We start from the raw sequence: 12,933 nt of genomic DNA, 5'->3' as shown, positions 1-12,933 counted from the left end.
AATCAAGGGGACTTGCAGTGGCCTGAAAAGCTTGAGCATGTAGATATTAGAAAAGAGGTGGTGCTGAAACTTTTGTAAAGCATCAAGTTGGATAAGTCGCTGGGACCAGATGAGATGTACCCCAGGCTGCTGTGGGAGGCAAGGGAGGAGACTGCAGAACCTCTGAGGATGATCTTTGTGTCGTCCATGGAGACGGGAGAGGTTCTGGAAGATTGGAGGGTTGCAGATGTTGTTCCCTTATTCAAGAAAGGGAGTAGGGATAGCCCAGGAAATTATAGGCCAGTGAGTCTTACCTCAGTGGTTGGTAAGCTGATGGAGAAGATCCTGAGAGGCAGGATTTATGAACATTTGGAGAGGTATAATATGATTAGGAATAGTCAGCATGGTTTTGTGAAGGGCAGGTCCTGCCTTATGAGCCTGATTGAATTTTTTGAGGATGTGACTAAGCACATCGATGAAGGAAGAGCAGTAGATGTAGTGTATATGGATTTCAACAAGGCGTTTGATAAGGTACCCCATGCCAGGCTTATGGAGAAGGTGAGGAGAAATGGGATCCAAGGGGACATTGCAGTGTGGATCCCGAACTGGCTGGCCCACAGAAGGCAAAGAGTGGTTGTTGAAGGGTCGTATTCTGAGTGGAGGTCAGTGACCAGTGGCGTACCTCAAGGATCTGTACTGGGACCCTTACTATTTGTGATTTTTATAAACAACCTGGATGAGGAAGTGGAGGGGTGGGTTAGTAAGTGTGCAGGTGACACGAAGGTTGGGGGTGTTGTGGATAGTTTGGAGGGCTGTCAGAGGTTACAGAGGGATATAGATAGGATGCAGAGTTGGGCTGAGAAGTGGCAGATGCAGTTCAACTCAGATAAACGTGAAGTGGTTCATTTTGGTAGGTCAAATATGTTGGCGGAATATAGTATTAGTGGTAGGACTCTTGGCAGTGTGGAGGATCAGAGGGATCTTGGGGTCAGAGTCCATAGGACACTTAAAGCGGCTGCGCAGGTTGACTCCATGGTTAAGAAGGCATATGGTGTATTGTCCTTCATCAATCGGGGAATTGAATTTAGGAGCCATGAGGTATTATTGCAGCTATATAGGTCCCTGGTCAGCCCCACTTGGAGTATTGTGCTCAGTCCTGGTCGCCTCACTACAGGAAAGATGTGGAAGCCATAGAGAGGGTGCAGAGGAGATTTACAAGGATGCTGCCTGGAATGCGGAGCATGCCTTATGAAAGCAGGTTGAGGGAACTCGGCCTTTTCTCCTTGGAGAGACAGAGGATGAGGGGGGACCTGATAGAGGTATATAAGATGATGAGAGGTATTGATCGGGTAGATAGTCAGAGGCTTTTCCCCAGGGCTGAATTGGTGGCCACAAGAGGACATAGGTTTAAGGTGCTGGGGAGCAGATATAGAGGAGATGTCAGGGGTAAGTTTTTTACTCAGAGAGTGGTGAGTGCGTGGAATGGGCTGCCAGCAACGGTGGTGGAGGCTGATACGATAGGGTCTTTCAAGAGACTGTTAGATAGGTACATGGAGCTGAGTAAAATAGAGGGCTATGGGTAAGCCTAGTAATTTCTAGGGTAGGGACATGTTCGGCACAGCTTTGTGGGCCAAGGGGCCTGAATTGTGCTGTAATTGTTCTATGTTCTATGTAAGGGCACATTTTTAAAACATAGAAAAGGCATCTTTATAAAAGCAGAAATTCTAAAATGGTCTGAAAGGAACAAAAACACATTAAAGCCCAAGTATAATTGGTTTAAAGGTTAGTGGAAGACAAAGTTATTTTTTGTTTACTTTTCCTGGTCGAGGATACGAAGACAAATAAATTTTGAACACAACTTTGGCACTATTTATTTTCCAGACATTATTAAATATCTTCAAAACTCCTAGTATTTATCAAACAAACTAGTTGATTAAGCAAAGAGGATGTGGACTTGTCAGTGGAGGATGATTACATAAACCTACCTTTCCAGGGAGGAACACTGCTTTAACCACTCTGGAAACTGAGAGGTCGTAAAGGCAGAGGATGCTACCTTCAGATTCTTTTAATCCAATCAACAGTCCAGTTCGTTTCAACCAACAAAATTCTTTGACTGCCAGAATAGTGGGAGGATGCTCCCCGATTCCACAAAACCTATAGGCAGACAGTCGTTCACCTGTGATCGAGTTAAGTAGCTCCAAATGAGCACCACAAGCCAGCCAAGCCAATCCATTTCTGCCTGAAAGAGAAACCCAACAGCTATTAATTTCCTTTCCTATTAGAATATATAACTTACCTCCACAAGAAAGTGATAATCTGAAAAGTAAACAACAGAAAAGGAACCTCCCGTGCTTACCAGACCTGCAATGATCCAACTCCAGTTCTACCCAGATTGTATATCCCCAAACTACCCTCAGTGTGGTATTCAGTTTTTTTCCCCCCAAAATGTTACAAAGATAAAGCCCAATCACTACCTATCGACAGCAACTTGGAATGAGTAACCTTTGATAATTACTCCACCCAAGGATAAGCAAGGAGGTGATCAGATCTGTGCAAATGGTGGAAGCATACACATACTTGCCGAAACAATTTGAAATTTAAGAGGTCATCTTCGAAACAATATGTCCTTCTTTCATCTGTTCCTGTGAAACAAACCGTACATACCAAAGCTACTGCAGGTATATAATAAATAACTTTATCCCTCTTAGATACTGACAACTCTCTCCTTATGGGGGAGGGGCTTGTGTTCCTAGAAAACAGTCGCCAGCTTGATTTTCCGTAACACGAAGCCATATCATCTGTGCATGTGTCAAGAAACACATGTTGAAAAAAAATAAATTGCCTTTATTTACTTTATTTCACAACAATACCATGAGCAAGTGTTATTCTTTATCTCAAATTTTCGGGTAGTGATTTGCAAATTCTCCAAGGGCGGATTTCCATTTCCATCACTACCCAAGTGGCCATAACGTGGGGGTCACCTGCATTTTCAACAATGAATTCTTTCTTAATATCTAGGGATATGCAACTCTTACTATTCATTAAGTTTGAGATACAAACAGAAAAGACTGCACATCAGCATAAGTAATGAGTGGAGGAACAGGCCATTTGGCTCTGAGTATTCTCCACCATTCATCAAGATCATGGCTTTACTACTTCTACACTACTTTCACACACTATCCCCATATCACTCTATTCCCGTAATATCCAGAAAACTCCCAATCCCTATCTGAATGAACTCAATAACTGAACGTCCCCAGCATAGAATTTTAGACATTCATCACCCCAAGAAGAAACTTCTGGTCAGTTAGGTCCTAAATGGTTTGACTCTTATTTTAAGGCTGTAATGCCTGGATCTAGACCAAAGTGGGGAAAACATCCTGTCTACATCCAGCCTGTTAATCCTTATAAGAATCTTAAGGATCTTTCCATGAGATCCGCTCTCATTCAACTAAACTCTAGAGAACATAAGCCTAGCCTGTTCAATTGTTCTTCATACATCAAACTCACTAACCTCAGAACCAGTCCAGTGCATCATTGCTGTACTAACTCTATGGTATGTATATCCTTTTTGGGCATGGAAACAAAACAAGGTACACAATGGTCCAGATGCAGTCTCACTTCAGCCCTGTATTGCTGCAATAAAACATCTTTATTGCAGCAATACAGATGTTTTATTGCAGCAATACAAAATCCTCTTGCTCTATTTGTGTATTGGTTTTACATATAGAACAGTATAGCACAGGAACAGGCCAGCTGGCCCACGATGTCTATGCTGAACATAAATGCCAAATTAAACTAGATCTTTTCTGCTTACATATGATCCATACCCCTCCATCCCCTGCATATTCATGTACCTATCTAAAAGCCTCTTAAACACTACAATCATAGCTACTTCCACCACTACCTCTGGTGGCCTTTATCTGTGTAAAAAAAAATTTCCCCATCTCACTTTAAATCCATGTCCTCTACTATTTGACATTGCTACCCTGGGAAAAAGATTGGTATTGGTATACTACTGTCACTTGTACTGATGTACAGTGAAATACTTGTCTTGCATACCGTTCGTACAGATCAATTCATTACACAGTGCATTGAGTCAGTACAGGGTAAAAACAATAACAGAATACAAAGTAAAGTGTAATAGTGACATAGAATTTAAACTTAAAAGAGTAGAACGATTATAGTAACAGTAATAAGTAGATCTGCAGAGAGCAGCTTGCAATGAGTCACCATGCTCCGGCACCATCTTGCTCAATCATCCTGGTCTACCAAATCTGTACATCTCATAATTTTATAAACTTCTACCACGTCTCCCCTCAGTCTCCAATGCTCCAGAGAAAAAAACCCAAGTTTGTCCAGCTTCTCCTTATACCCTCTAATCCGGGCAGCCGGGCAGCATTCTGGTAAACCTCTTCTGTACGCTTTCCAAACATCCTTCCTGTAACGGGGTGACCAGAATTGAATGCAATACTCCAAGTGCAGCCTAGCCAAAGTTTTATTTAGCTGCTATGCAACTTCCTTATTCTTATATTCAATACCAGGACCAACGAAGGCAAGCATGCAATATGCCTTCTTTACTAGTCTATCTACTTGCATAGCCACTTTCAGGGAGCTATGGACTTGGACCCCAAGATCCCTGCGGATCTCAACTTGGATCCCAAGTTTTCAGTGACTTGCTTGTAGGGAACTCTTTGAACATCAACATTATCCACTCTCTCAACATTTCAAAATACTCTGCTTATCTACTTTGGTACACAAAACAGAAAACTTCACATTATACCCCCTTGAAGCCTCTACGACCAGCTTCCTTCTCAATCCTCATTAGGTTTTGCACTATCAGTAAAGTTGATTATTTGGTCCCCTCAGCCAAATTGTTGATATAGATTGTGAATAACCTGGGGTCCCAAGCACAAATCCATGTAACGCCCCAGAACTCACTGCCTGCCAAACCGCAAAATATATTTCCACTCTGTCTCCAACTCCATGCATTTAAACCATGCTGACCACCACCTGCATGGGACCTTATCAAAAGTCTTCTGAAAATCCAATTCAGCACATCCATTAGCTACTCTGCTGGCAACATCTCAAAGAATTTTAATAGATTAGTCCAACATGATTTTTCATTCATACATCCCAGCTGACTCTGCTCAATCTTATTATTGTTTTTAAGGCATCTCTTATTACATCCTTCATAATGGATTCCAGCATCTTCTCTACTACTGATGTTAGGTTAATAGGTTGTTAGATCTCCATTTTCACTCTCCCACACTTATTAAATAATGGGGTCAGATTTATTACACTCTAATTCACTGAACAATTCCAGAATCTATAGAATTTTAGAAGATAATAACCAGAGCATTCACTGTCATGTCAAAATTCTGAGATGTACACCATCAGGTTCCTGGGATTCAGTTTCACTAACTTCTCTAGTACTTTTCTAAAAAAAATATAAATACTTAATTCCTTCAGTTCCTAATTCCCACTGGATCATCTGTTCTTTTTAATTTCTGGCAAACATAAAATGTAGTTTTTTTTCACCAAAAAGTCACAACAGCTACTCAAACTTAAATGGATGACTTCATTAGAAACCTCCTCATAACGAACTATACTTTCCAAACTTAATTCTTTTAAGGCAAGGATGAGGTTTTACTTTGGCGTCAAGATAAACATGACAACTCTTACTTTTCATGAAGTAACTTTTACTAAACATACTTTTACTCATACTTTTCACTAAACATGACAACTCTTATCCATTTAGAATAAATTACTACAAATTTTCAAACTGAAACATAACTGGCAGTGATGTAAAATGCTGTATGTTAACAAAAATCACTAGAACTTAATAGCCTAAGTAAATACTCTGTACTCCAAAAAAAAGTAGCCTCAAAAAGATATCACATACAAGAGAAAGAATTGGGCTGCAGGCTGAGACAAGGACATAGAGAGAAGGGGAAACGACACGAGACACACAAATGCTGACTAGTTTGCTTTGTAACAGCAGTCAAACAGATATTAGCTGTTCTCTCAAGTAAATGAAGAGCTTTGTGTATAGCTTTGACAACAGGTGGCTCATTGGTATTGATGGTGTATTCTGCTCCTAACTTCTGCTCAGTTGACATATTTCACAGTATTGACAGAAGTCCAGTATAAATCCAGTAAATTCTGAACAGCTGTAAAGCTTTCAATCAATCCCCACACACATCTCCAACAGACAAGAAGGCATTTAAAGCAGACAACAAGGTCTCTAAAGCAAGAGCCGGAGCTGGCTGGAATATACCTCATTTTAATTGCACTAAAATTCACACTCTAGTCTGCTGGGACAACTAACTCTTCCCAGTACAGATCGGTGTTGAGCCTCTGCTACTTGTGCAAAACAATGAACTCAAGGACAGTATGCATACAGTTTTATCTTAAGAAATAATTCAACAAACTCAGAGCATGCTTCATAGACTTTCACAATAATTTACTAGAGGAAGATCACTCACACTAGAATTGGCTCAAATTTTTCAACAGCTGTCCAAGAAAATTCCGTAACCTAGATTGAATTCAAAAGGAGCCCAGAGCAAGATTCTTTCTTGCCCAACGCTACACCACCATCTTACTCGACCCAGAGCCAAGTGTGAATACACCAATTCAAATAATATAGCGTTGGACACCTACCTGCAATACAACACAGCAAACCTTACCCAAACAGAACCACAATTGCTATTTCAATGCACACAAACTGATAGGGGACAAGCAACTATTCACCTGACTGACCGATGTCCCAGACAAACTTGACCCACGGCAATTTGCCTACTGCCTAAACAGGTCTACAGTGGATGCCATCTCCCTGACCCTACACTCATCTCTGGAGCATCTGGACAGTAAAGACACCTACGTTAGACTATTATTTGACTGCAGCTCCGCCTTCAATACTATAATTCCAAGCAAACTCATCACTAAACTCTAAGACCTGGAAATTAGCACCTCCCTCTGCAACTGGATCCTTGACTTTCTGATCAACAGACCACAAGCAGTGAGGATAGGCAGTAACACCTCCAGCACGATTATTCTCAACACTGGTGCCCCACAAGGCTGCGTCCTCAGCCCTCTACTCTACTCCCTATGTATGCATGACTGCATGGCCAGATTCTGCTCTAACTCCATCTACAAGTTTGCAGATGATACCACCATAGTAGGCCATCTCTCAAATAACAATGAGTTGGAGTACAGGAAGGAGATAGAGAGCTTAGTCATGACACCATGTCACAACAACCTTTCCCTCAATGTCAGCAAAACAAAAGAGCTGGTCATTGACTTCAGGAAAGGGAGCAGTGTCCATGCACCTGTCTACATCAATAGTGCTGAGGTCGAGAGGGTTGAGAGCTTCAAGTTCCTAGGAGTGAAAATCGCCAATAGCCTGTCCTGTAGACACCACGGCTAAGAAAGCTCACCAGCACTTCTACTTCCTCAGAAGGCTAAAGAAATTCGGTATGTCCCCTTTGACACTCACCAATTTTTAGTCGATGCACCATAGAAAGCATCCTATCTGGATGCATCACGGGTTGGTATGGCAATTGCTCTGCCCAGGACCGCAAGAAACCGCAGAGAGTTGTGGACACAGCCCAGCGCATCACGGAAACCAGCCTCCCCTCCGTGGACTCTTGTCTATACCTCTCGCTGCCTTGGTGAAGCAGCCAACATAATCAAAGACCCCACCCACCCAGGTCATTCTCTCTTCTCTCCTCTCCCATCAGGCAGAAGACACAAGAGCCTGAGGGCACATACCACCAGGCTCAAGGACAGCTTCTACCCCACAGTGATAAGACTATCGAACAGTTCCCTTATATGATGAGATGGATTCTTGACCTCACAATCTACCTTGTTTGACCTTGTACCTTATTGTCTACCTGCAATGCACTTCCCTGTAGCTGTGACACTTTACTCTGTATTCTGTTATTGTTTTTTTACCCTGTACTACCTCAATGCACTGTGTAATTAATTGATCTGTACAAACTGTATACAAGACAAGTTTTTCACTGTACCTTGGTACAAGTGACAATAATAAACCAATACCAATAATAGGGTTTTAAAATACAGATGCAAAACCACAAGCCACAGCTGTGCAATGGCTCACATCAGTACTCAATTTCCAACAGACAAATGTTATTACGCAGCCTCCGACCAACAGGCATCTATTTTTGTACCGGAAAAGAAAAATAAGTAATTGTATATTTTACAATTCTAAGTAATGGAAACAATGTGTGTTCAACTTGGTCACTATATTGACAAGTGCACATAATTCTCCCCAGATAACTTTTCTAGTGTTGAAACAAACCAAATGTTCCATGTGGGGGAAAAAACATCCCATTTCTATGGCTATAATCTATATTTTTATTGGACAAGTGGACACAGCATGAAAATTATGAAGACCCCTTATGCCTCCAATTAAAAACTGTGCACTTGTATTTATATCCTGGCATGAGCTAACCTCATGGTAGCTTGCTTAGCACTCAGGATGATGCATTCCAATGAACAAGAGCACCCATGGAATTAGCAGCAAAGGGGATCATTATACTACTATATGGAGTGAGGAAGGCATGCTACTGGCAATGCTGGAAATTTGAAGCAAAGCCCTACCCTCACTGCTGCTGTACCAGTAATCTGGTTGAGGGTTCAATCCTCTGCTGTTGCTCCCAAAGGAATGAAATAATTAAAGTAATCTCAATGCCTCAAGGTTCTTTGTGGATTGGGCCATCAAGGAAATGTTCAATGGATGCCTGCGAGGGTTAGCGTTTGTGGTCTTGAGCTTCTCCCTCAAGAATACACTGAATAATTCCCAGATATTTTCTAATTCTTGACAAACTCTTAACAAATGATACTTAAAAGATTCAATCTTTTGGGTTTTGGTCCTAACTGAAATTGAATCAGCTACAGCCTGTGATACCTTGCAAGGTACAGTTGGCAACATATTCCAATCCGAAGGATCTTTCTAGCAATATAGCTTTGCAAGTTCTGACGTTTACATCTGCAATAGGCTGCCAGGCAGAAAGTATTGATAAATTACGTAAAAAATTATTTTATTCCTGGAAAGCTTTGACCGAACTTGCACACCATGACAACATGTCATTATTGAACTAAATCAAGGACAAACTGAACAGAATCAATAACTTGAAACAGAAGTGTTCAAAGTCACAAGATGAATATGAACAAGGAAAAACATTGTAACGTAAAATAACATATTTTCTGGTAATATATTACAGACACTCGGTAGTCAAAGCACAATGATATTCAGCAATTTCTATTGATTACTTTTACATGGGGAAAAAAGAAAGAAATACAAACATGGTATACATAAGATTCTACAAATAGGGTACTTTCTTTTTAAAGTATCCCAAGACATGAATTTTAGTTAGAGGCACAGAAGACAAACAAAATATGCATGTTTTAAGTGAACATAATTATGGCTTACCTGTAGCAATTTTTCCATATAGTCCTACATCTTGTGCTGACTCATCATCACCAAGAGCTTCAATGGTCACTTCTGGAAACTGCAGTAGACTACTTGTGACTTGTGCTGTTAGTTCACACATACTTCACTCTGAAACAAAATAAACCAAAATATATGGAGTGATACAGAGCAACCACTTCACCAGTTATAATCTTACTAGCATGTTGTGTTTATGGTGTGGGGCAGGATAAATGTTTACATATTAGATTGCCACTGAATGCCAATGACTGAATAATAAAATTTTATTGAAAGCATACTTTGGGAATGAATTCTGTGGCTATTCCACAATTACGGGAAAATCATAAATGAATGCTTGTTATTTTAGATATCTCTTTGCATTCTGATTATATTTTTATTCCTTTCCAGATTTAATGATCAAAATCACAGCAAGCTGGTAGCATTTTGAGTCTGATATTTGCCTGCACCATAAGAGAATTGAAGTGCAATTAGGGAGGGTCACACGGACTGGTAGTTCTGGGGATGACTAGGACCTTTAGCAGCGCAGGAATGGAGCTGCTGGAGCTGACAATATGTGCTGATTATTGATTCATATATTATCAATTATTGGCCCACCGTGTCTATGCTGGCCATCATGCCTATCTATACTAATCCTACTCGTGTGCATTAATTGTATATCCCTCTGGGCCCTGCTCATTCAAATACCTATCAAGATGTCTCTTAAATGTTGTTAGTGTTCCTGACTCCAACTACTTCCTCCAGTAGCTCATTCCAGATACCAATAACTAATCTTGATGAAAAATTTATCCCTTAGATCCCCTTTAAAACTCATCCCTCTCATCTTAAAAAACCTATGCCCTCTAGTTTTAGACACCCCTAACGTGGAAAATAGACACTGGCCATCTACCTTGTATATGTCTCTCATCATTTTTATATACCTTTATCGTGACCCCTCTCAAGCCTCCTTTCCTCCAGGAACAACAAACCCAATCTGCACAATCTCTTCTGATAATTCAAGCCTCCAATCCAGACAATAACCTTGTGAATCTTTTCTTCACCCTCTCAAGCTTAATCATGTCTTTCCAATAGTGCAGGGACCATAACTGCACACAATACTCCAAGTGCAGCCTAACCAATGTTTTGTACAACTGTAAAATGACATCCCTCCTCTTGTACTCAATGCCTCGGCCAATAATGGCAAGCATGCAATATGCCATACTGACCTTTAAGAGCCACCCCTTCCTTAGTGATCCTTTTATTCTTGATGAAATTATTGGATCTTTAGGATTCTTCTTTATTTTGCCTGCCAAGGATATCTCACGGCCCTTTTTCACCCTCCAAATTTCCTTCTTAAGTGCACTCCTAAATTACTTACATTTCTCAACAGATTTCCTTGATCCCAGCTGCCTAAACCTGACATATGCCTCCTTTTCCGTGACCAGACCATCAATATCACACATCAGTCAGGGCTCCCTGATCTTGCCGGCCTGCCCTTCACTCTAACAGGAACTTGCTGGCCCTGAAATATCCCCTTCTCTTTTTTGAAAGCTTCCCATTTGCCAGATGTCCCTCCACCAGCAAACAACCTTTCCCAATCAACATTTGCAAGTTCTTGTCTGATGCCATTGAAATTAGCCTTCCCCCAATTTAGGACTTTAAGTTGAGGACCAGTCCTAGCTTTTTCCAAAGCCATCATGAAACTAATAGAATTTATAGTCATTGGCCCCAAAGTGTTCCCTCACTGACACATCAACCATTTGCCCAGCCTTCTTTTCTAAAAGGAGATTGAGTGTAGCCCCTTCTCACTCATCTATTGCTTCAGAAAACTTCACTGGACACACTTAAGAAATTCTGCCCCATCTAATCCCTTAGCACTCAGGCAGTACCAGTCAAAATTAGGGAGGTTAAAATCATCTACTATTACAACCCTATTATTCCTACTCCTACCTGCGATTTCGTTACATATTTGCCTCTCTAATTCCTGCTGACTATTAGGGGGCCTACAGTATAATCCCAAAGTGATCACCCTTTTCTCCACCCACACACCCCCCCCCCCAAAGTTCTATTCATATGACCTCACTGGACATTGCCACCAGGATATCCTCTCCAAGTATTGCCTTGATGTTCTCCCTAATCAATAGTGCAACTGTCCCTCTTCTCTTACCTCACCTCTGTCACCCCAGAAGCATCAATACCCTGGAACACTGAGCTGCCAGTCCTGTCCATCCCTCAACCATGTTTCCATAATAGCTACAATCTCAAGATACTATGTGCCGAGCCACATTCTGAGTTCATCTACCTTAGCTGTGAAGCTTCTTGCATTAGGTAAATGCAGTTTAGCCTATCAGACCTTCCACACTCCTCATCTTGCCCTGCCTCTTTGGAGTTGCTTGCACTAATCTCTATATTTGCTTCAACTCTCTCATCTGTTAGACTACTACTTTGGGTCCCACCACCCTGCCAGACAAGTTTAAACCCACCCAAATAGTACTAGCAAATCTCCCCACAAGGAGAGGGTGGCAGACCACTGGCACAATGTAATGCAAGGTTTTGTTCACAGATGAATTCCTGCTCTTAGTCAGCATTGAGGGAAGGGAGGAGAAAAACAAAAAGGTCAAGGAAACTAGTTTGGAACTTTTTCCCATACATTCACTATAAATGATTGTAATGATTAATTCTTAGAAGTTTTTCACTGGCTCTCCAAAAGGTGTCAATAAAATAGAACCAGTAAGTATTGAAAACATTTAAACTAGATACATTAATGTCAACTAGATTCAATACATGACATGGTGAATTGTGTTGTGAAGAAATCCACAAAGGAATTACTTTTAAGTGATATAAGGATTTCATAGAATCATGGAAACATACAGCACAGAAATGGGCCCTTACAACCCACCTCATCTGTGCCAATCTCATTAGGCCCTTATACTTCCATACCTTTTCTATCCAAGTACCTGTCCAAATGCCTTTTAAACATTGTAATTGCATCTGTCTCCACCACCTCTTTTGGCAGCTCATTCCAGATATTCATCACTGTGTGTGAAAAACCTGCCCTTAGATCCCCTTTAAATCTCATAATTCACAGGTTAAACCTGTGCCCTCTAGTTCTAGACTCCTCTTTCCCATCTATACTATCCATGGCCCTCATAATTTTTATAAACTTCTGTAAGAGTCATAGAGTAATATAGCATAGAAAGAGACACTAACTCATCAATGCTGGCCAAGATGCCCATCTAAGTCAGTCCTATTTGCTTGCATTTGGCCCATATCCCTCTAAACGTTTCCTATCCACGTACCTGTCCGAGTATCTTTTAAATGTTATTTATTGTTCCTACCTCAACTACTTCCTCTGGCAGCTCATTCCATATAGGCACCATCCTGCATGTGAAGAAGTTGCCCCTCAGGTCCCTTTTAAATCTTTCCCCTCTCACCTTAAATCTGTGCCCTCTAGTTTTTGATTCTCTTTACCTAGGGAAAAAGACTGTGCATTCACACTATCT

General features: G+C 41.0%; 1 protein-coding gene across 4 annotated transcripts in view; it reads right to left on the bottom strand.

The window, feature by feature from the left end:
• The window catches only part of ahctf1 (AT hook containing transcription factor 1), a 101,694-nt gene that overhangs the window by 66,681 nt on the left and 22,080 nt on the right, over positions 1-12,933 (bottom strand). For all 4 annotated transcript variants that reach the window (XM_052012157.1, XM_052012156.1, XM_052012159.1 and 1 more), the window contains 2 exons: positions 9,437-9,565; positions 1,965-2,218 (listed from right to left, as the gene is read on the bottom strand). In XM_052012157.1, the coding sequence (XP_051868117.1) occupies positions 1,965-2,218; positions 9,437-9,557 (375 nt within the window). In that variant the 5' untranslated portion in view covers positions 9,558-9,565. The remainder of the gene's footprint in view (positions 1-1,964; positions 2,219-9,436; positions 9,566-12,933) is intronic.

The sequence above is a fragment of the Pristis pectinata genome, chromosome 3, assembly GCF_009764475.1.
Source record: "Pristis pectinata isolate sPriPec2 chromosome 3, sPriPec2.1.pri, whole genome shotgun sequence".
Classification (NCBI taxonomy): domain Eukaryota; kingdom Metazoa; phylum Chordata; class Chondrichthyes; order Rhinopristiformes; family Pristidae; genus Pristis; species Pristis pectinata.
The sequence above is the reverse complement of the archived record's forward strand: the minus strand, read 5'-3'. Positions and strand labels throughout refer to the sequence as shown.